At 35.0% G+C, this 25,457-nt stretch overlaps 1 protein-coding gene across 1 annotated transcript in view; it reads left to right on the top strand.

The window, feature by feature from the left end:
• Positions 1-25,457, top strand: part of SH3GLB1 (SH3 domain containing GRB2 like, endophilin B1) — a 38,441-nt gene continuing 12,984 nt past the window's right edge. The window contains exons 1-5 of the mRNA XM_065909764.1: positions 1-256; positions 9,217-9,358; positions 12,346-12,474; positions 14,869-15,002; positions 16,460-16,552. Of these exons, the coding sequence (XP_065765836.1) occupies positions 185-256; positions 9,217-9,358; positions 12,346-12,474; positions 14,869-15,002; positions 16,460-16,552 (570 nt within the window). The 5' untranslated portion in view covers positions 1-184. The remainder of the gene's footprint in view (positions 257-9,216; positions 9,359-12,345; positions 12,475-14,868; positions 15,003-16,459; positions 16,553-25,457) is intronic.

The raw sequence follows: 25,457 nt of genomic DNA, 5'->3' as shown, positions 1-25,457 counted from the left end.
TCCCCCTCGCCCCACCCTCTCTCTCCCCCTTCACGGAAACGACAGCTGCGGCGGCGGGGCTGGCGCCGCCTCCCTCCACCTACCACGTCTGCCCCCGCCACTCTCGCCCGGCGCCCCAGCCCGGCCGCGGCGCCTCCGTCTCCCCGCTAGGTCAGCCGGTTGCTCTGCCCGGCTGACGCCCAGGATGAACATCATGGACTTCAACGTGAAGAAGCTGGCGGCCGACGCGGGCACCTTCCTCAGTCGTGCAGTGCAGGTACCGCGGCGGGAAGAAGGGGTGGCGACGCCCGGAAGGGACAGGGAGGGGTCGCCCGAGACAGCCGCGCCCTCTGCACCCGGCTTCGCCGACCGCCCGGCTGGCCTGCCGCGGCCGGAGGCCCGGGTGATGGGCGCGGCCTTGTGTCCCTCTGGGCCTGGCGGCGGTTTTCCCTCCTCTTCTTGCCCAACCGCCGCTCCCGGGGAAGCGAGGCGGAGTGGGGACAGGGCCCGGAGCTTCCTCCCTTCTCTGGAGGACACCTTGAGTTCGGCTTCGGGCCGAGGCACGGCACCGCCGGCCTTTCTGGCCCCCGGCGTCGCCGCTCGTGTGCCCTCCCTCCCCGGGCTGACGGAGGCTTTGCGAGTCCGCGGGGTAGTCGAGACCATTCCTGCACCACCCCCACCTTTTCATTTCGTCTCCTCTCCTCGCCGAGTTCAAGAAGGAAGTTTCCTTTTCCTGCCCCTCAACCCAGGGAGCTGCCAACGCAGTTCCCTGCCGTCCTCTCACCCTCTGAGGAAGGTTCCCGGTCTTGGCTGTCCGTGGCAGAAATGGAGATCGCCAGTTGGCGTCCAGACTTTGCCAAAGCCCCAGAGCTTGGGGGGTTTCCTCTCACTTTAGAAATGGGAAGCGCTGACCGTAGGACAGTGAGCGAGAAGAAGATTCATGTTGTGCTTATAGTCACAGGGACATTTTTCAAGTAACACTTTAAGGGGAAAAGTTGACTGTCTCGTGGTATTCAGAAATAAAGGAAGTTGTCGGTACTAGGGAACTTGGACAGTTTTCTAGTCATCACCCACATTATGCCAACTAAGTTAAATCTACGAGCAGATGTAAATTTCACCACAACACGGGTTGTAAACAGTCTGGTGTTTTAAGTTAATGACAGCCACAGTAGCAACAAAATTCTCTTTTGTAAAGAAAAAACAAAGATAGTTTTCTTATGTAATATGCCAAGTTGAAATGTAAATCGTGTGTATTGCGTTATTACTTTCCTTGTCCCCTTTACTCCAGTTTTATTGGTATAGTTGATCTTACATTGCACCATTTTTGGCAAAGAATGGTAGAGCTAGAGCAGGGTAATGGCTGCCAATATTGTGAGCTTTTGGTGTTGTTTTAATGCTGATTCCCTGTGATTCTAGGTGCTGAATGCAGATTTGGCACTAGGTAATGCCACTCTTTTCAGTACAGCTGGAGGGACTTCCCTGGCAGTCCAGTGGCTAAGACTACATGCTTCCATTGCAGGGGGCACAGGTTAGATCCCTGGTCAGGGAGCTAAGATCCCACAGGCCCCAGCAGCCATAAATACGTACATACATACGTATTTCTAGATATGTTTTCAGGTACATAATCCGAACTTCTTAAATAGGACATATATATTACAAATTGATTTAAATAATTGATAGACTTGATTTTAAAAATCTGGCAAAACTCTCAATATGTACTTTCCAAATAAGTTTCAGTTAACTCATTTTAAATTTTCTAGGAAGAAGTTTTAAAATTCTAATCTGTTAGTTATCAAATAATTTTCAGTCTTAAATACTTAAGTGCTTACTGCAGGCCTGTGTGTCACTACTATTTTGGACACTAGTGTTTCATAATCAACATAATGTCTGCGCTCCTAACAGGAAAAAACAAACTAGCAAATACATCAGGCGGTGATGTAGAAAAAGGCCAAAAGGTATGGGTTAAGGGCAAGAGTAGTGGTTGTTGCCATGATGGTAAGGGCAAGCCTTTCTAATAGGTTCAAATGCAAAAAGTGACAGATACCAACTTTTTTGGAGTAAAACCATTTCAGGCAGAGGTAGCAAGTGTAGAATCTGAGGTTGCAGGGATATTAGGGAGACTAGTTAAGGAGCTGTGGCCATAAGACAGGCAAAAGGTGATAGGACTTACATAAGAATGATAGCAGGGGAAGTTCAAAACCTAAGCAGTGTTGCACAGTATATTGACTCTGGAGTATGAGAGAAAGATGAGTCAAGGATGACTCTGAGGTTTTGGCTTGAGCCATTTACTAAGGGAAAAATTTCAGGAGGAGCAGGCTCCTTTGATACGTCTTTTTAAGTCTGTCTGTTAGAGGTACGTTTTAAAATATTTGTAAACTATCATGTCTGAGAATTACTTTAAAATGTTTCAGAAGAAGGAAGGGTGGGTAGTTGAAACAACATTGGCAAACGGTTCATACTGGGTTATGGGTTCATGAGATGTTATTATACTATTATACTTCCATGTTTGACGTTTTGTGCAATTTTTTAAAATATGTAAGGAAATAAAGATGGTTCCAAAATGTAATGTGCAATTTGGAGTGCTGTGTGTAGTTTTCAACAAAACACTGCTTTCTCATTTTGGTATTTAGCCAGTAACTGAGTTCCTACTCTAAATTGAGTTGACATCAGTGTGTGTGTCAAAAGTGCCAGGTTTAATGCTAAGAATAGTGTAAGAGCTAGGCCAGTTACTCAGTATAAGCAAAAAGAACAGTCAGGATGGAATTTAGCTTTGATATTTCTAAATAATTCTATTTAAATCAAACTACACCTTAAGGAATAGGCCATTCTCTGGTTAAACAACTGCCATATTCTTTCATTTTACTTACAAATTCTAACTTAAAAATTAAACATGTCCCCTATTTTAAAACATAAAATCAGACTATTTAAGTATATAAATGAGTCTCATCATTCAACTCTCACTCTTTTAAAATATGTTTTTATACATCAGTACTTTAAAAAGTAAGGTAAATGTATAAATGAATAGGAGTATATCATTCCCTAACAGTCCATTTGGGTGTTTTTGTTGTTCGTAATGCCTTCAGTAGAATACAAAAGGATCAGGTAATTTATCCTTGATAAATTGGTAAAGTGTCTTGAAAGCCATTAAAATTCTATCTTTTCAGTCCAGATTCCTTAATTGAGAATTAAATACTTCCTTTCAGCCTTGTCTTTTCTCTCCTCATGTAAAACACTGTATTTCCATCAAATTATTTTTTAATTTCAAAAATATCTTGTACTTTTCTAACTCGAGATTTTTGTTCACACAGTTAAATTCATCTTGAATGCCCTCCACTCCCTTTCTGTAACCTCTCCTTCCCTCAGAATACAACTTCAGGTCCATGTGAGACCGGAAGAACTTGACATGAATTCTGTGGCAATTCCTGTGTCATTCTTAAATTTTGTGTGATCATGTGGCATTTTTCTTCTAATGAATTATTATGTAGGGTCTCTGAGAGGTCTAAAATTTTGTTACTCTATGGCTTTCATGTCATTAATAAGATCATATGACCTAAGGAATCAACTCTCCATCTTATTCCCCTCTCACAGTATCCAGCATGATTTTTGTTTGTTTTTGTTTTAATTTTTATGTCATTTTAGCCAAGCAAATGGTAGCTATATGCAGAGTTTACTCTTTGAATCATTTAACATGTTAAATAATTGTTTTCATTAGTATTTTTCTAACATTATATATGCTGACCTTGAGGTTGATTTAATGCTAATCTAAAATATTAAACTCATTAATTGAACCTATATTTATTGAGTACCTCCTTAGTACTTGATATTGAAGAATACAAAGATGAATGACACCCCAGTTAGTGCCCTCAAGGACTTCATAATGTGCTCTCAGTTTGTCATAATTATTCTTTGTAGTAAATTTCCATTTTGTAAATTATTATTCTTCATTTGATAAATCTTTCAAGTGGGTACATTTTTAATTCAGAATTGATACTGAAGTGAAAAACTTTGCTCACCACCCTTAAATGATATATATTGTCTATATCTGTATAATATTTTCATACTAAATTATTAAAGGAAGGGAGTTCATTTTCTATGCTAAAGTTGCACTATAAAATTCATGAACACCAGCTGTTTTCTGATGAGGAAAAAGTCTCTAAACTAGTTGTAACTCTAACCTTTATCTTCCATCTAATTTAGCAAGCACAATAGTGTATCTAAGCTGGAGAAGATAAATTCTGATGCTGGCCTCCACCAGCCCCTGTCAAATCCTATTTGAAAGAAATTCCACTCTCTCTCATTCCATTTCTTTTTTTTAATGAATTAATTCTGAAATTCTAGTTCTCTTTTTTTTAATTAATTTATTTTAATTGGAGGCTAATTACCTTACAATATTGTAGTGGTTTTTGCCATACATTGACATGAATCAGCCATGGGTGTACATGAGTTCCCCATCCTGAACTCCCCTCACACCTCCCTCCCCATCCCATCCCTCTGGGTCATCCCAGTGCTCCAGCCCTGAGCACCCTGTCTCATGCATTGAACCTGGACTGGTGATCTGTTTCACATATGGTAATATACATGTTTCAATGCTATTCTCTCAAATCATCCCACCCTCGCCTTCTCCCGCAGAGTCCAAAGTCTGTTCTTTACATCTGTGTCTCTTTTGCTGCCTCATATATAGGGTCATCGTTACCATCTTTCTGAATTCCATATATATGAGTTACATTTCTTTTATAGAATTTAATTGCAGTAACTTTACCATGTCTCTGAAATTCTAATAAACACAGTGCATTCAAAGGCCATACATTTTCTCATTCTGTAAAAACTCTGCGTGTTTAGCGTTACCCAAAACTGTGTTCACATGCTTTGATGTTATTTTCACTAATTTAGTAAACAACTAGATAGAAGATGGTTTATTAACCTGATACAAAATAGTTATGTCTGAGCTTAAAACAGTAGTTCTCGATCTCAGCTACACTTAAAATTACCTGAGGAATCTTGACAGGCTGCTCCTCAGTCCAGTTAAATTAGAATCCTTGGGACTTGATTTGGCATCAGTGTTCTTGAGAGCTCCCTTGATTCCAAGGAGCAGCCAAAATTAAGAACCAATTGAGAAGAATCTAGTTTAGAGTTCACTAATACATTCAGAGTTTGTGTTATACATTTGCCTCCAAGAAGTTTAGATGTCTTTTAAACTATTACTTTACCCAGAGAATTGATGGTTAGAGTTTGTTAGTAGATGCCTTTGATCACACAGCATTTTTACTTGTCCTTTTTTCTGTCTAGTAAATCGGAGCATAGACTCCAGGCTCCTTATTTCATGCTGTAGGCCATGTGTCTGCTAGTAAGGGAGGATTACAGTTCTTGGCATAATGTGGCTGACTCACAGACAATCCTTTTCTTAAAGCAGCATTTAGAGAAAATGTATAAAAAGAGGGGGTTGAACTTTCTCCAGTCGTTTTACTGTTACTACTGAAATATGAAAGAATACTACATTATATTACATTTTAGAGAACATAATGTTTGAATTCCTATGATTTTTTTGCTTTCTGACTTTCACTGTAGCTTGTTTTTCACAGAAGATTTTGATTATTAAATGGTACTGCTATACACTCATTAAAATATTAATACGTACTTGAAATCAAATGTGGTTTACAATGAACAACTGTCATCACTAATTGACTACAAAGTCAGTAATGATTTTGGACATAGGGATTTTGAAAACTGAAAATATTAGGGTAAAATTTTAATTTTTTGACAATTAGGAAAGGAATCTTTCTTAAAAAAAAAAAGTATTGTCCTTCTGATAAAGATACCATCATAATTTTAATGCTGGAGCTCCAATAATTTGGCCACCTGATGAGAAGAGCCGACTCATTGGAAAAGACCCTGATGTTGGGAAAGATTGAAGGCAAAAGAGGGCAACAGAGGGTGAGATGGTTAAATAGCATCACTGATTCAATGGACATGAATCTGACCAAACTCTGGGAGATAGTGAAGGATAGGGAAGCCCAGTGTGCTATAGTCCATAGGGTTGCAAAGATTCTAGCATGACTTGGCAACTGTACAACAGCAACAACAAAATCAAAATCCTTCAGGGCAAGAGCCACGTTATATGTATATCTAAATATATATATGCTAAATAATGTCTCACATACAGTAGAAAAAAAATATGTATCCTCCATAAATATCTTGGATTAATAATTCTCCTTAATTTAGTTGATGTAACTCATCATTTTCTGTAGTTTAATGTATTCTTTAAAATGTTTTAGAGGAAATTTTATGTACTAAATATTGTACTGTTTTGTTATTGTAATGTCATACCTTGTGATTAACAATGCAAAAAAAAAACCCTTAAGTCCCCACAATGATAAAAATTAAGGGAAATATGTCTTACAGTTGTACGTTTAAATAATAAAATTTAAATTTTTGTAATTGCAACTTAAATATGTGATAGCATTAGCAATGCTCTTATGTCCCTTTTCCTCCCCCTTATTTTATTTTAGCTAGAGTTAAACTAATCCTTAATTTGATGGTGATTGAATATTATGTAGGAAGGAGAGGTAAGCTTTAGGATACAGCTCATCAAAGTGCTATGAGCAAATAAGGAATCACAGGATATGTTTAGGTAATGGTGATAGAAAATATCAATTGCTTGAAATCAAGTATTTTACTGAGAGGGTGGCTCATAGTATAATAAGACTATGATTCAAACAGATATGAGATTAAATTCCAACTCTGACATTTTAGGGCAAAATTTTAAACCATTCTCAATTTCTTCACTTAATTTATGATTCTTACCTTTGTAACAAGATTTTTTTTTTTTTTTGGAGTACTTGATTCAAAATGCAGAGCAACTGACTGTTTTTTGCTCTCAGAAAAAAGCAAGTAAACGTCAGAATTTATTATTGGTACTTAAATACATGATCCTTCCCATAGAACTACTGTTTTCTAAACAGGCTTCCTATAATCAAACTGTCTCACTCATACTTAAGGGTTCCATAAATTCACTGTCACTGGATCAAGAAACAATAGGAACACCTGTGTTGGTCCTCTGTCCACCATCTTTTTATCTTTGTATCCTTATTGTAAAATTATGTATGTACTTGTTAGTTGTCTGTCTTCTCTGTCAATATTTAAGTTTCCTTAGAGACAAAGCTTGTCTGTTTTCTAGCTGTTGAAACCCATGTGCTTAGAATAATACCTAGCATATACCTGGGTGTTTAATAAATATTTGTTAAGAGAATGAAAGGAATGAACAAATACAATATTAGATATACCTGCTTACTAAGGAGCTAAGTGGAGAATTTTTTTCTACTGATAGATCATCCTTTATAAATGATGTTCACTTGGCTGTATTCCTTTCTGTCCTATTGGTTGCTTCATCTGTGAAATAATCTAATTAACCATGGGAGGTAGATTTCTAATATGTAAAATGTTAATGTATACCTTTGGCAAGTCTGTTTCTTGGAATGTTCAGGGATCTATAAAGAACACCAGCATCTCTCTTAAGAATTAGATTGCGTCATTACCTAGCTGCCCTTGGGGTCAGGGTTTTGATTTTTTCCCAGTGCCTCTCCCATCCTCAGTTACAGTGCACTGCAACTGTAAGAGCCTACGCAATTGCTGTGGAATTACTGTCTGCCCTGCTATTCTCAGTTCCACCCAGGGGTTGGCTACAGGCAAGTCTTTAAAAGACCTAAAGTTTTACAAAAACTATTGCAGCTATTTCTAGGCCTTGAATAAGACCTTTAGTGGGAGTGTAACAGATGTCTAAGAATAACATTCTACAGGACCTTTGAGCTAAAAGTGCTGACTGATAATCAGTTGAAATCAGTATTAGACCAAGAAGGATGCTGAAAGAAACAGGTAATAAAATTCAGAAAAATGGAACTACAGAAGATATTTTAAGAAATGATAGGGAAAAAAAGTGAACATTAAATTTTGTTATACAGAAATGTGTGCTGTGTGCTTCGTCGCTCAGTCATGTCCAACTCTGCAACCCCATGGGCTGCAGCCCGCCAGGCTTCTCTGTCCATGGGGATTCTCCAGGCAAGAATACTGGAGTGGGTTGCCTCGCCCTTCTCCAGGGGATCTTCCCAACCCAGGGATCCAACCCAGACCTCCCGCATTGCAGGCACATTCTTTACTGTCTGAGCCACCAGAGACGAGTCATGACTAATGAGTATAGAGTTAGCGATAGTGATTTGCTTATGTTTTAATGGGAAACCACATATTCTAGAGAAAAATGATTCATGATAAACAACCTGGGTCATTGCTTCTAGTATTTAATTAAAGTGTCCGGAAGTCTCCATAAAATCTACACAGAAATACTTTTTACCTCTTTGTTATTCTATGGGCAGTGCTGCCTTTCCTCAGAAACAAATATACTGAAGATAATAAAAATTGATACATTGAGTCTCTTTAGCTACATTTTATGATCTTTAAAAAGATGCCTCTGTAGTATGAATTGGGTTTCCATGATAGCTCAGTTGGTAAAAAATCCACCTGCAATGCAGGATGTTCGAAACGTTAGTCCATAAATCAATTGCTGGAACATATCTTGAAGAAACAACTTGAGTGATAATTTCCCAGAACATCCCATAGAAACCTGTCTAACTGGATGTGGTTAAAATGCCGATGATACAAAGCCACATTAAACATAATAGCTCTTTTTAAATTCAGAATAATAATTACCAGGCACTGAACAAAGTGATGTACATACATACCCTTACTTAAATTCTTAAAGTACTTTAAGATATGTATTGTGTCTCTTTTATGATGAAAGATACCCAAGGAAAAAAATATTCAAAAGCTTGCTTAGGTCACATAGTTAGCAGTACAGCCAGGATTTGAATTCGGATCCAGCTGGCTCAAAAATGTTTACTCGTTACGATTGGTATCCTACCTTTATATGTAAGAAATATTTATATACTTTATATATAAAATAGTATGCCAAATTTTCTATCATTCACACCATACATTTTAGCAGAACTGAGGATCCGTATTAACTGTGGGATACAATTATCCTAAGTGCCTTAGCATTATCATATCCTAAGAGGTATGGGTATATTACCAGAGGGGCAAAAAGTAGCCTTCATATGCAACAGTTTAAGAACAATTATTTGTATGTCCAGGATTGTTTGGATTTGAGTTTTCTTTTTAATTACTGATATAGATTCCTAAAATGTATTTGGGGTATATTTAATTTTTTTTTTATTATACAATCAATAACAGTTCACAGAAGAAAAACTTGGCCAGGCAGAGAAGACAGAATTGGATGCTCACTTAGAGAACCTCCTTAGCAAAGCTGAATGTACCAAAATATGGACAGAAAAAATAATGAAACAAACTGAAGTGTTATTACAGCCAAATCCAAGTAAGAAACTTTTTACCTTTTGTCTATATTATTGACTAATCTTATTAAAATATAGTGTTAAAGGTTTTTTTAAATTTTTTTTTAAGTTTTAATGGCTGTTGGAAAACATTTTCCAGTTATGGCTTTGAGGTCTATGTTATTTTGTATGTGTGTTTTTGGTAAAGAGGGTGATAAACACTTCATTGGGTATCCTCTAACAAATTGACAGATAACGTTTTTAAGGCCTTTGTAGAATCCTCTTGAAATTTCAGGCAGCAGCTTTGAATTTTAAGAGTTATGAAAGCTTGTGGAGATAATCTTCCTTCCTCATCCAGGGGAGAACTGCCCCTATATGATTAAGAAAAAAATGCCCCTATATAATTAAAGGAAAATTACATAGAAACTTAAGCAGTTACCAACTATTTATGTTTAAGTTTTACGTTTTTACACAAATTACCCCATTAGACTTTCAGACAACTCCATAAGGCTTTTCAGATCACCTAACTCAATAACCTGGCATTTAAGATGCACAATGATTGTTTTAATTGAAACTCACAAGTTAGCATTTTGTTCAGTGTAGCATAACTAATTAAAAGTAGAACTTGAACTAGAACCAGGTGTATTGACAGGGAGCTTTACAGATAAAAACTAAAGGACAGAATCAACAATAACAGTTCCTGCTTTCCTTCCCCCTTTCCCCAGTGTTATTGTGACCGTTTTGTGAAATGCCATAGCCTTTCTTTCGGATACTACCTCCAAGCTTTAAACTTTGTTGCTGTTATATAAACCTCAAGCACCATATTGCCCAGACCCTTTGCACCCCCATGGACTGCCCACCAGGCTCCTCTGTCCATGGAATTTCCCTGCAAGTATACTGGAGTGGGTTGCCATCTCCCTCTCCGGGACATCTTCCAGACCCAGGGAAGGAACCCACATCTCCTGCATTGCAGGTGGATTCTATAATGCTGAGCCACTGGGGAAGCTCAAGCACTATACAAAATATTAATAATGCTGTACCATTTTAGTTAAATTATGGTGACTTTAAAATAGTCCTTTTACTGTTTGAGTGTCTTTAGACACTGTGCATTATTTCTTCCTCATTTAAGGCTACTTAAAAATATACCATGGCACCTAAAAAAAAAAAAGCAGTGGACATTTTTCCTCTTGTTTTTGGTCTAGCCATAGTTCCTCCAGCATATAGTCTATCCTACAGCATGTTTTTGTGGTTGGCAAATAATGTCACCAACATTGTTGGACATTTCCAACCATGTAGAAAGAACTACCGTAACTCACATAATTTTATTTCAGTGTTTAGTAACAGTTGTTTTTGTGTTTTATTTTGTGCTCTCATTATAAAGTTACACAGATTTTAAGTGGTTAGACCGAATCTTTTTCTGTAAGCCCTGTTATTTTTAGTGTATGATTTTCCAGAACCTAGAATTTTTCAGAAGTGTACATTGCATTATAGTGGAATTGCCTGCATTTCTTGTTAAGATTTTATTATGACTTTTTGATACCCTAAATGAAATATTTATTTAAAATACACCCGTTTTTTTTTTTAATTGAATGAAATCAACATGGGATTCAGCTTTAAACTTTTGACCAAGTGGGTAGACAGGTGGCAAAGATATGAATCACTCTCACAGTCAGAAAATGAAATTCTGAGATTTAGCTAACATTTTCCAAGGGGTTTTGTTTTCAACTGACTCTTTTTGGTTTTAACTAATTTAAAGGTTTGTAAATTCTTACTTAAAAACTCTTCTGATGCTGCACCAGAGTCTACCAAAAATCCAAGTATTGTTCCAACAGCATATTTTGTGTATTAAAATGAACACTTTTGCCAACTTCTGAAGTGTTTCTGTTATTGGTTCAACTTACTTTTGAAATTTTCAGTGCACTGTGTGAAGCTTGTGGAGGAAATACGTGAGGTGCTTAGAAGGAAACTATTTAACTTCTTTTTGGATCATAATTTTAATTTATATTTAAGCATTTTTTTTCTGGAAACTTTTACTTTTTTCTTATTTATCTCTGAAATATCTCACTGTTGGAAGCAATGTAAATGTGAATTTCTTAAATATGTTAACCAAGTGTTTACTCAGATTTTAATGATTTTTTTTCCTTTTCATTTATGCTAACTCCTATTACTGCTGTTAACCTTTCGTGTTTTAAACTTCTTTTTAATGATAAAATCTTTTGAATGAATACATGCTCAGATATTTGTATACTTTAAACATAATTAAATAAAATTAAGCTAAGAAATCGTATTGCTGATCTCTATAGACTGTTCCAAGTCTGGACTATTCCACTCCTTAAACTCCCAATATTTAACCTCTAAGAGGGAGATTGAGCATATAAGCAAACTAAAGCACAGTAACAGTGACAGAAGTATACAACTCTTCAATTTCTCTAGGTACCTTATATCCATATTTTTATAGCTAGAAATCCCTGATTTTAAAATTGTAAACACATATTCAAAAATTAAAAGTTAGACACTATGATTGGGTCTAAGGCCGCTTCACTAGATATTAAGTGAATACCAACGCTTTCTGAAACTTAAAATCCCATAAAATATTTATAGTAGTCTTGAAAAATGAAAGTGTTAGTCACTTAGTCGTGTTTCACTGTCTGCAACCCCGTGGATTATGGCCCGCCAGGCTCCTCTGTCCATGGGATTGTCCAGGCGTAGGTTGCCATTTTCTTCTCCAGGGAGTCTTCCTGACCTAGGAATTGAACCCAGGTAAGCAGATTCTTTACTGTCTGAGCTACCAGGGAAAAGCACTTCATTTTTAAATGTTTTTGTGCCAAATATTTTATCATATTTTTAAAATGTAAGCTTCTTAGAGTTATATAATACTCTAACATGCAAATGAAAAATTATATATTAAGATACATACTTGGAAGCATACTAATTTCTTATTTATTTTACAAAGTGATAAATGGCTAGTAGGGGAACAACAGTCTTTCAAATAGCTTTTTGAAATTGTTGGTAATTTAAACTTTTTTTCTAGATGCCAGGATAGAAGAATTTGTTTATGAAAAACTGGATAGAAAAGCTCCAAGTCGTATAAACAACCCAGAACTTTTGGGACAATATATGATTGATGCAGGGACTGAGTTTGGCCCTGGAACAGCATATGGTAAGTGAAAGGCAAATGTCTGCTAAGAGATATCTTTACTTTTAGATCTTTACTTACTTAGAGACATCATTAACATTTATCTAGTATTAGTAGAATCAGTTTTAACTTCAAATATTTTGTGTTAAAATTTTAGATGAAGTGATAAACATAACCACCAAATATATACAGTATGACTTAATATTTAATATATTTAAGCATATATTCTGAGAATTCACATTATCTTTTTAGGTCTAAATAGGTATTCCCATTGAATCTTGCAACTCCTTTGTTGTACTTCTTGTGATATATTGCAGTTTCTGTTTGTGTCTCCTTGAGCTGATTTTTCTTTTTAAAGCTTTCCTGAGGACTTATTTCCATAATGTGCATGGCACAAACTAAGTGTTTAAACTAGTGCTTTTATTACACAAGTCATGTCAATACCACAAAAATGTTAACAGTGGTTATCTCTGAGTGCTTAAGACTTCTCCGAGAAATTGGTCTTTATTTGGATTGTGAAATGATAGGTAAATTAAGAGATTTTCTACATATATAGTATATATAGTCCTGATTTTTGTGTGCATGTGTGCTAAGTTGCTTCGGTCATATCTGACTCTGTGCAACCCTATGGACTGTAGCCCACCAGACTCCTCTGTCCATAGAATTCTCCAGACAAGAATACCAGAGTGGGCCGCCAAGCTCTCCTCCAGGGGATCTTCCTGACTCATGAATCAAACCTGCGTCTCCTTCATTGGCAGGCAGGTTCTTTACCGCTAGCACCTCCTGGGAAAGCCACCTGATTTATAATAGCACATAAATTCTGAGACTAAATGAACGTAGTTTTAGTAGTCCTTATGTCAGAAGGACCTGAGTACTGAGTACTGAATGATGGTAATCCATTAACTAGCTTATAGATGTACAACTTTGAAACTTTTTTACACTATGTTCTTCAAAATATAATTCTTTCAGAAGTCTGAAAAGGCTTTAAATTTCTGTAGTTTTACTTGTAAATTTTAACTGTAAATTTCAGGAAGACTTTATGTATATATTGATAGCTTGTTAATTGCCTTCTTATGCCAAACTCAGTTAGATGCAGGGGTCATAACGGTACATGAAGGACCCAGCTGTTTCCTTCACCAAGCTGAAGGTATAGTAGAGCAAAAACATTCAAAAGCCTTCTAAATTTTTTTCCTTTTTAACCTGCTTTACCTGTTTATACCTCTAATAATTCCATTGAATGTACCCTGATTATTGGAATTGGGCTTTGTGAATCTATTTATTGGTAATTAATAATAGATAACAATTGAATACTCCAAGAACTGGGCTAAGCACTGTATAAATATTATTTTAGTAAATCCTCACTTAAATCCTACTTGTAAATTCTGTTATCTCTGTGTAAGGACAAGGAAACTGAGTCTTAGAAAGGTTACATAATTCATCTATGATCACACAGAGCTAGTAATTAAAATGTAGATCTGTATCCAGAATTTGAGCTCTTATCTACATGTTATATTATTACCTTCCTTACAAATTAGATCTAATGTCATCTGAACATAAAGGAATTAAGATCCACAGGGGGGGAAAAAAATAAGATCCACAGGACTAAAGCTTATTAGAGGTATATTGGTCCTACTTCCAGTTAGAATTCAACCTTGGGGTTCTCTTTTTCTTTATTTTCCACTGAATTTGTCCTATTTAAATACTAGGTGGTGTGTGCTGCTGAACAGATTTTTTTTTTTAACTTAAGATACAAATGTATACTATTATTTATAGACACTTGAAATAAGTACATAAATATAGAAACAAAAGAATTTTTACCTGGTCTACTTATTAATATATTTTAAGAATTATACTTGTATAAGCATATCTGTACTATTTGAGCTGTGACCATAAATATTTTTAAGTGTATCTGTCCTCTTTTGTCCCATTGGTAGAGTTAGTACAGTTAACTATGATATGATAAAGAATTTATCTTTGTCATTTTCACTTACATATTTATAATCTTAAATTTGCTTTCAAAATAAAACTACCTTTTATGTGTGTGTGTGTTCAGTCACTCAATCATGTCTCACTCTTTGTGACCCCCATGAACTGTAGCCCACCAGACTCCTTCTGTCCGTGGAATTTTCCAGGCAAGAGTCGTGGAGCAGGCTGCCATTTCCTACTCCAGTGGATCTTCCTGACCCAGATTCTTAACACACGTCTCTTACACCTCCTGTACTGGCAGGTGGATGCACTACCACTGCACCACTTGGGAAGCCCAAAACTGTCTTAGCTGCAGTTAATTTTATTTGGTTTTTACTTAAGTAAACAAGTAACAACTAACTTTAAGGCAGATCAGGTAGCTGATTTATCTTAACATGATTTTCTGACATTACCATACAGTGTTTAAAAAAAAAAACTTTTTCTCCATTGCAGGTAACGCCCTTATTAAATGTGGAGAAACACAAAAACGAATTGGGACAGCAGACAGAGAGCTGATTCAAACATCAGCCTTAAATTTTCTCACTCCGTTAAGAAACTTTATAGAAGGCGATTACAAAACAATTGCTGTGAGTTGGAAAATGTTCATTTTTTTTAGTAAAACAATTTAGGTGTATACTTATAGGTAAAAACTTGCAGTTTTTAATGAGCATTTGCCCTCTTAATGACTTTGTAGATATAGCAGATTAGAAGAATTAAATAATCAGAAGAACTAAATAATCTAGCAAGATGTATATTCCAACAGAATACAAAACTAACCAAAATAGAGGATTATTAATGATACAAACTCCACTTCTATGTCACTGTAGTGTTATTGAGATGTCTTTACATCCATTTTTGTTCATTACCAGCACTGAAATCTATATAGAAGTTCCTGGAATGATTATTAAAATGTGGCACAAATTATGTTCATGGTAGAGCCATACATTTAAACTGGGAGCCAGAATCATAATGACTGGAAGCTGTCTTTTTGTATCCCTAGAAGTCTATTATCGTCTTTTAGCACAGGTGTGTTTTATTGCTGAAATATAAGGGGAAAAAAATCACTTCCCAAACCTAATCTATTAGTCTATTATTTTTTTAGTTTAAGTTGTGTTTTAAATGATGGAGAGTGGTGTCTTAGGTGGATGTTTTTTTCCTAAGGTTTTTATTGTAAATACTACTTCAAACTTAATTTTCGTATTTATTATAGAAACTCAGTATGTTTACAGTGAATCTGTGTATAAAAAGTGTTTGGCCTGAGACAAAGGAAAAATCACAAAGATGAAATATGATTGAAAGATATTAGATTGTCAACAGGATGAAATTTGATATATGGAATCTAAGAACTAACAACGCAAACCATAAATTCTTATAAACTAGCGTATTATGAAGCTTGACATTCCCCTGAGGAATTCTAAGATACCATACTAACATTTGTTCATGATTCGTTCTAAATAAATGAAATTCTGTTTTCAGAGTAGCAGATTTGCTTTTGGTGCTACAGAACAGGGTTGCAAGGAGCTTTGTCCTAGGGCCTCTACCTTCTTCACTTTAGGCACTTCCTAGATTATCTGTAACAGGCTGAAACAGTGTCTCAAGCTGAGCACTACTAACATTTTAGGTCGAGTAATTCTTTGTTGTAAGAACTGTACTACATTGTAAGATACGTAGCCGTCACGTCTCTGGCTTCTACCCAGTGGATGCCAGTAACATTGGTCCCCAGATTATGACAACCAAGAAGATATTGCCAAATATTCCTCAAATAAGAGCAAAATCACAGAATATTAAAACTAATATTCCTTTGTTTCTACCACCACCTGCCATCTTTCCCAGATATCTAGAATGTCTCTATCGTTTTTAGATTGCAGATAGTGAGAAAATGGAGTCAGACACCTGAAAGGTCACTTCATGGCCAATTTTGTAATCATAGATCGTTGTTCATCAGATGATTCGTTTGTTTAATGGGAGAATAGTACTTTAAATGTGTGTGCTCTGAGTGGATTTTTAATGTCATTAGGCTTTATTTTCTTTCCTATATTTATAGAAAGAAAGGAAACTATTACAAAATAAGAGACTGGATTTGGATGCTGCAAAAACAAGACTGAAAAAAGCAAAAGCCGCGGAAACTAGAGCATCAGTAAGTACTGGTTTTTGTTTTGTTTTTAAATAAAAAAACATTTTAGGTTAATAACTTTTAAGTCTTGTCAAAGATTTTACTTACATATTATGCAAGCTACAGTCTATCATTAAGACTAGAATAGGACTTTAGGATATTATTTTTGTATTTTTTAAACTTTTCAGGACTTTTCAGGACTTAAAACATTCAAATCAGTGACAATAATCATATATCAAGAGATGTCAGTATTCTTACTTTAGTGATCCACTTGTTGCTAAAAAAATAAAAATTACAAGAGCTCCTAAAAAGCTGTGTCATATTTTGCAAATAACCTCAATGGTAATGGAAAATAAGTCTTTTGGAGATAGATTTATTATATTTGAAAGACAAAAATAGATAGTAATTAAGATGAGAATAAGTCAAGTTTGTGAATGCTTATGTGTACCTTAAAATTTAGATATGACCTTTCCACATGTGATTCAAAGTGACTGAAGGAATTGTCACCAAGAATAGTTCCAAAAACATTCAGACAGTGGCAGCGTGAACTCCCAGGTGGCTGATTTGAAGGAGAGGAAACCCGTTTAGATAAATAAGCTCTGGTATATTTTTCATAAAAGCAACTTCAGAGTGGTCTTTTAGGACTGAATGGATATGTGTTAAATAAAGTAGTTCATTGATTTTTTATATATATATATATATGTATGTATGTGTGTGTGTGAAAACATGTAAATAGATATATATGTAAAACTTTCTTAAAAGATTTTATTTATAAAGCCTCTAATTTAATATAGTTTATGTCTCTTCCAAAGTTCGAAGAAATTAATCAGACTTGAATTAGGGCACCTTTAGGGTAGAACAATATAAACAAGTTTGAATTTATTAGATGAAGCTAACAAGTTCATTCTTAAGAGCAAAAGGATATGTTTTGTTAAGAGACGTGACATTCCCCCTGCCTTCTGTTCCCAACTCACTACCACTGCTGTCATCAAGAGTCACTGGCTAGGAGCATGTTACCACAGTGCTGGTAGAAGTCTGTTGTGGCTCTATTGTTTTAGAAAAGGCTTGGTTTAGAGTGAAATTTAAAACTAGTGACTTGGTGTTGGAGAGTGATGTTTTACAAAATTTACCCCAACAGTTTGTATGAGCAGAATAAATTATTTTCTTCTAGACAGTTGCCCTTTAAAGATTCTTAATTAGCTACTGCTGGAGAACTATCTTTGACAAGACATTAATTTCAAAATCACTGTCTAGTTCACCTCAGAATTTACATGACCTCATCATAAAGAATAGCCTAACTTCCCTGAACAGGCTTTTTGCAGAATCAGAACTTTAAAACTAAATGCCAGAGATGGCAAGAGACTCTAAAATAGGATATTCCTCTCTAAAGTTGCTAATAATAAACTTATATAGTAAAATATGAAGTGTTTTTTAAGATACTAATTTCATAATCAGAAAAAAATGTTAAATAAGGTTTATTTGGGATGAAATGTTTGAACAGAATATCTTTATTTGAAATGCCTTTATGTGCCTAGTGATGATGGAGTAACTATTGTCAAATGTCAGCACAAAACTTTCTTTAACAAGCACCATTACAAGATAACAATAGTCTACTTTTTACTTGGAAAAGTTCCAGAAAGTTCATTGTTTTAATAGTACACAAGGTCCTATGATTATTCTAAATTATTTTACCACTGTTATTAAAATGTATGTTTCCTTTTGATATATCCAGAAAAGATGCTGACAATATCTCTGTGCATTGTATTGTTGAGAACAAAATTTTTTCGGAGAATTTGCATTTAAAAATAAGATTATACAAATGACTTTTTCAACAATTTAGTTTGTACACAGCTTTTCTAGAATTTATATAATGCATGAAACAAAATTTAACTGTAGCTCAATATTAAAATTATTAGTTTAGATGAAAATTCCCATTTCCTGATTTTAGTTGTATTCTTTCTCTCTAGATAACTAACTTGCTTTTCTTCAAACTTTATTAGCAGTAAGTCTGAAATACTTCAGAAAGGAAAAGTCCTCTTAGTTTGTTATCACATAAAGCCTTGAGGCACACCTGTATTTTGTGATCTTTTTTTTTCCTTTCCCTGTGTTTCTCTTCCCTTTCTTGAAGAATAGAGAAAAATTGAAACCACTAGGAGTTTGTTTTGCTTTTTTTCTTTCTTTTCCTTCTTTGACACATTTCGTGCTTCCTAGTTGGTGGCTAAGGAGGTTACTCTAACCTCAGACTTTCTTTGATTTTACTTCCTTGTATAAATTTCCTCAGATTGTTTTGTGATCAGTTTCTCTGTAAGTAAGGTTTGAGACCTGTGCATATCAGTACTTTTTAAAAAATTTGTTTCCTAGTTTCTTGTGACCTGTTTTTAAATTCTAAATTTACTGAATGCTAATTTTGTACAAGTTGCTTTGCTGAGAAGGAGTTAGTATATAAATAGTGCAAAATCTCTGCTGCCCTCAGTTTACAATCTAGCATAGTAGATTGAATTTTTTGGTGATTTAGCCTTACCAGTAAAATATTTAATGCCTGTATTCAATATTGTGACTATACTAACCTGTTTTATTAGTTAATATGTTGAAGAATGGTAAAGCAATATCAAAGACGTTTCTCAAAAATATACCAATGAGCAGAAAAGAGAAAACCTCCCTGAATGTTTTACAGTGAACAAAAGTATAGCTTTGAAAATAGTATAAACTTTATAACAGAGGAGCAAAAACAAATAATTTCTGCATCTAAGTTATAAGGCACTGACATTATTAACCTAATTTTAGTCTGCATAAGCTTTTTAAAAAATCATTTTAGAGTGTTGTTAATGGAAAGAAAAAAATCACCTGGTTTCAAAGCTCTCTGATACTGAGAGGTTTAGACGTCTGCTGCTTTCAGGTATCCAAACATGATGGAAAATACATTATCACTAACAATATAGTGAATATGTCCCTCTGTCCATCTAATCATTTCCACAGCAGTCCAGTTCACTTCAGTCGCTCAGTTGTGTTCAACTCTTTGCGATCCCATGGACTGCAGCACACCAGGCTTCCCTGTCCATCACCAACTCCCGGAGCTTGCTCGAACTCATGACCATCAAGTCTGATGCCATCCAACCGTCTCATCCTCTGTCATCCCCTTCTCCTCCCTCCTTCAGTCTTACCAGCATCAGGGTCTTTTCCAATGAATCAGTTCTTCACATCAGGTGACCAAAGTAGTGAAGCTTCAACTTCAGCATCAGTCCTTCCCATGAACATTCAGGGCTGATTTCCTTTAGGATTGACTGGTTTGATCTGCTTGAAGTCTAAGGGACTCTCAAGAGTCTTCTCCAACACCACAGTTGAAAAGCATCAATTCCACAATTTACAGCAGTATGTGCCTTTAATGTAAAAACCAAGTGAATTTATAGAACCATCATATAATCCTAACTTTAATGTATACATATTAGAATTTAAAGTTTATTAAAAATACAAGGATTGACTTGCCTTTCATATTTCTTCAGGGTATGCCAAGACCTGGCTGAGGCTGATTGAAAGAGAACGTGGTTGAAGGCATCATACACTAATAAAATAGAAATGATCTTTGAATAGGGAAATTGTGGGTAGGCAGAAGGACTTGCATAGGTGAAAATTCGATAAAAATTTAGGTGATTGTGGCAGTTTTTAAAGTAATGCATCTTCCCCAAATAATTCCAATTTAAAATCAAGCATCAACCATGTTTTTTTATCTTTGAAAACTTGAATCTTTTGAAAAAAATTGAATAACTATCATAATATGAAAGTATGTGTTCTAATTGCCAAATCCAGCTATACCAAATTCAGATTTTAGAGTCTGAATTTATACATAAATATATAGTACCTTTTATTACACAATAAAAGATGTTAATTTTATGTTAATTGACATAGATACTAAAAGATATTAATTGACAAACAAAGTTTACTTAGTTGAATTTTTTTTTAAGTAGAAGGCCATTTTATCAGCTCTTAATACTTGTTTGTGTGTTGTGCAGAAGTAACTTTGTTTCACTTTGTTCATTGGTATAATGTGTTCTTTGTCTCTTACCTATGCACTTAAGCAACTAAACTCAGCACGCCTTGAAGGAGATAACGTTATGGTAAATTTCTCTTACATGCTCAACCTCCTGCATGTAAAATGGCTGAAGGTTTGTTGGCCTACTGTGTTTTCTACATCTTGAATAAAGTGCCTTCTCTTGCTATTATCTACATGTAAAAGGCCAAAGTAGTTGAAGCTATGCATTCATTAGTCTAACAAAAATTACAAAGAATGCTAGCTGAAGTAATACTGGAACTTGAAGAACAAAAATTATGTGTTCTAGTTGACAAATTCCACTCCACCAAATTCAAATCTTAAGAGTCTGAATTTATACATAAATATATATTGCCTTTTATACACAATAAAAGATGTTAATTTTTTATGTTGACTGACATAGTTATTCAAAGATATTAATTGACAAAGAAAATTAACAAAATTTACTTAACTTAGAGAAAAGTATAAGGTATACAAATTTACTTTGCTTCACAGTACCTTCAGTGTTTACTTTAATTTTCACCCAAACTCAACATAGAATTAATTTCTTCTTTGTAATTCCAGGCCAAGACAAATCCTAGTAGTTTAGGTACTTCTGTAGTGTTGAGGACTGTGCAAGCAAGCTCAGTCACTTCAGTCGTGTCTAACTCTCTGTGACTCCATGGACTGTAGCCTGCTATCCATGGGATTCTCCAGGCAAGAATACCGGAGTGGTGGGTTGCCATTTCCTCCTCCAGGGGATCTTTCTGACCCCAGGATCAAACGCATGTCTCCTGCAGCTCCTGCATTGCAGGAAGATTCTTTACCACTGAGCCATGTGTTAATTCACTTAGGAGAGTTGCTGAATAGTGATAGCTTTGAATTAGTAATGAGAATTATTCTGTGCTCGCTTCGGCAGCACATATACTAAAATTGGAACGATACAGAGAATTATTCTGTAGTATCCTATATATTTTATTGAGCTTGATTTGAGGAAATTTTTGAGGTGTTAAGCATATTTAATTTTTTAGCAAGATAGAAATTAGTAAAATCTAAACATTGTCCCAAAACTCATAAATGTTAGCCAGAAAAGATTTATAGGTACAGTGTTTGTCATAATACTCCTGGGTGTATTACTACCATAGAAGTAGATGGAATCCACTGTTAAGTAGTTAATAATAGGCAGTTTTTATTTGTTAAATCAATTGACTATTTTTATTTCATTAGCACTGTACTAAAAGGAGGGGGAAAACATGTAATAGAAAAGATTATTATACAGAATATGTAAAATGCATTTGTTTTTTAAACTACTGCAATTATTGAAGCCCTGGCTAAATTAGGGCTTTCGTTAGATAGCAAGAGAATGCATTCATTTATTTCCATTGTCCTATTTATATGTAGGTAAATGAGAAGTATGAGACTGTTTCACTCATTGGTAGTTTAGTATATATGTCATTTTAAATCATGCTAAACAGTTATCAAGACTTTGTTTCATTTATTAGGCATTTGTTTTACTACTTTTGTCATCTGCTTATGAGATGTATTTAACTCTGGTAACTTTAAGTTCATCATTTCTCAAGTTTATTTTGCCTCCTCTCATGGCTCTATCAACATTTTGTGTTCATTTATCCTTGCTTTATTTTAACTTCCTAAAATTGCAGAATTTTGAACCTAAATGAGAAATTAGAAATCATATACTCTAAATGTCTCATTTTACTGATGAGAATACTAGAACTGAGAGGTGTTAAGTATTCCCAGTTTTGGAAACCTGTTATTAATTTAGAATTAGTATAAGACTCAAACATCAGTAATATTAATACATATGAAGGCATACTTTCACAGTATATTAAGCTTTATTGATTTAACTATTACTGTTTAATCTGTTAATGTGACTCTGGAAGAAGTATGCCATTTGAATTAAAATATTTACATTTTTCTATACTAAGCTGTAGAAAATGTTAAATTCCAACTTTCTTTCATGCTCTATATTTTTCTCTAATTTTTAATGCTGGCTAGATTTGGGCAGAGGAAGTGACAAAAGTAAGTAAATTATTAAACTACAGAATTATGAAACAAGAATTTAAATGTCATTCATTCAGTAAATCTGTATTGGGCAACAACTATGGGGCCAATCACAGTCTTTGTTAGTATGTCTTATAAAATCTGAAAATTATTATGAAAAGCTCAGATCTGTTTGGCTAGTAGTAGTTCCACAGAGTAGTAGAACAGTGATTCAGAGATGTTGTTTGTACACACTCTGATAAATATCAGTTATCTGTTATATTAAGCGTAATCCTTACAGTGCCTTACCAGAAGACAGTTCTTAAATACTTGGTTTATTCATACGATAATTATATGAATTATAGTTAACACTATGTATCTTCAGAGAAGTGAATATATCATGTCACACAAACGAATTTTCAAGGTAACTGAAGCTTGTTTTCTCTAGCTCCTATGCTAATTTTTCTGTCATTCGAGTTGAAAATATTTATAAAAAGTTAAATACAGGATAACATATTTAACTTTGCTTACAGTTAGGCTTATTATGAACATGCTTTATGTACTGTGCAACAGTTGGATTCTTTGTTTTTAAAGTATGTTGTCTCCTCCCTCATTGTCAGACGGTCACTTTTAGACACTGTCCATATCACCATTACTGCCCGTCTCTCTACTTCTGCTACCATTTCTAATCTTCTCTTGGTTAGGAAAGCAAATAAGCAAGTTTAAGAAATAAAATTATGACTAGTGCAGATTTATTTCAAGTGCGATTTGAGGTCTTCAGAAGCATTTTTCATTTACTTCTCATGTTTAGAATCTGACCTTGAGATGAGGACAGTCCTGGGGATAGAGCCCAGGTGTTAATTGGGCCCCTGACTATTAAATAATTTTATAAACTTAAACTTATTTTCTGACTTTATGGGATTGCTGACTATGCAGTCTTGTTTCAGGGATAGGTTATGGAGCATGACTTGGAAATCCAATGTGAAATTCTTGACTAACGCCCATACCCTCACTCCCTTTCATGGAATCCATTCATCAGCTTAGTTATGGTTACACCCTGGCCTCTGATCTCTTCCTAAACCTCTAGCATGAAAAGAGGACAGAATAACATGGAAGAGAAAGTAGTTTGGTCAAGAAAGGGTCTCTTCCACTTTGGTTAACATACAGGTACATCAAAAAATTTTTGCAGATTTGATCTTGCAGTCTCTACAAATTTGGGAAATCGTTGATATGATATCAGGAAACTCATGAAACACGTATTTACATTATTATGCTTGTATATGTTTAAAAAGTTTAAAATTACATCAAAATGGATTTTGAAAAATATTTTCACTTCTGTCATTTTTATAATTTAAAAATGTGTAATTTTAAAACTTCATATTCCTGGAATATGTTAAGGTTTAAGCCCCTAGGAAAAGTAAATAACACTGATCAAGATTTCATAGCAAATCATAGCAAATCTTCATAGCCTTAGAAGCTTGACCAGAATTTCTGGCTTAAAATAAGTAACCCAGTCCTGATGTAACAAACCAACACATTCTTGCCCTATTTCCAATTTACATCCTAAAAGAACTCTTCTTCTCTAACCCAAGCTATGCTTTAGATCAGTTAGTCCAGTAACAGTAATTCTAAGCAGTAGAAGATCTTTTCCCTAGAACTCTATCCTAATTATAAAATTAAGTTGGAGAATGAGATCCTCTGGAGGACAGAATAAAAACTCTTAGCTCACTGTCTTTCTGTAAACCCTTTTTCTCTCTCTTTCTCATATGGATTACTTTCTTCCTAAGTAAATTATTTGTGCTGAACCTAATTTCAGTTACGTCACCCTCTCTAATTATTATAATCAATTACATGTGTCAGAAGTAGAAATGGTTTGAGACATTAGACTGTTTGCAGCTACCCCAAACACACACTGCAACTTGTTCAAGAAACACGATTTGTTTCCTTCCTGTCGTTTACCTTTTCTAAAATATAAAGCCTAGATTGCACAGAAGAATGACTTCCTAGGCTTTATAATATGGTGCTTTATTCACAAATAATTAAATTTTGTTAAAACATAGGAGACTGATTCTTTATCCTTCCTAAGATCATTTTATATTTTTTATTCAGTGTTTGTAGCTTTAAAGCATTTCCATTTCAGATTCAAGCTTCCTAGTCACTTTTAACCTGCTACCTAGCTTACTTATTTACACCTTGTACAGAAGCATTACCATTTAGCAGACTTTCCTGCCATTTCTACTAAAGGCTGTCAGATTGTATTTTCACAGTCAAATCTATGTGGAATAAGCCTCATTTATTTCTGAAGTGCCTTGGTTCTATCTGTCAAAACCTCTCGACCAAGTAGAAAAGTAAATGGTGCAAATGTAACACTGAAGTAATTGGTTTTCCTTAACACTTCTTTTAGGAAGAACATTGACTATTTTATTCTCCTGTGACATTTTTCTGCTACATACTGGAAACTTATTACTTCAGCCCTATTATCAGAGTACCATGTATTCTGGTTTTGGTCAAGTAAATTTAATTTTAACTCAACTTACTGAGTAATTCAAGCTTATTTCCGTAAGTCTCCTGTAGTGGTCAAGTCTTAGTCCTCTCTGCCATGTCTTTTGGCAAGGGGATAAGAATGATTACAGCAACTGCCGTCTCTTTTGCAGCTGCTTCATTGTTGACTGCTTCACTGGGTTAAGTATTGCCACCATAGAGGGTAAAGGAGAGGGTGTGAAAGGGACAGAGTTGCACCATGTTTTTAATACTTACTACAGTCTTGGAAATACTGTAATTCTTTGGTTGGGGGAGTAAGCAATTTATCCTGGAGAGGTAGTAGAAAATATTATAATGATATTATCACCAATGCTAATTCCCCATGGGGAATAAGCTATTTTGAGTGATCTATGAGATTTTATT

This window comes from Muntiacus reevesi, chromosome 1, assembly GCF_963930625.1.
Source record: "Muntiacus reevesi chromosome 1, mMunRee1.1, whole genome shotgun sequence".
Classification (NCBI taxonomy): domain Eukaryota; kingdom Metazoa; phylum Chordata; class Mammalia; order Artiodactyla; family Cervidae; genus Muntiacus; species Muntiacus reevesi.
This window is presented reverse-complemented; position numbering and strand designations above follow the sequence as displayed.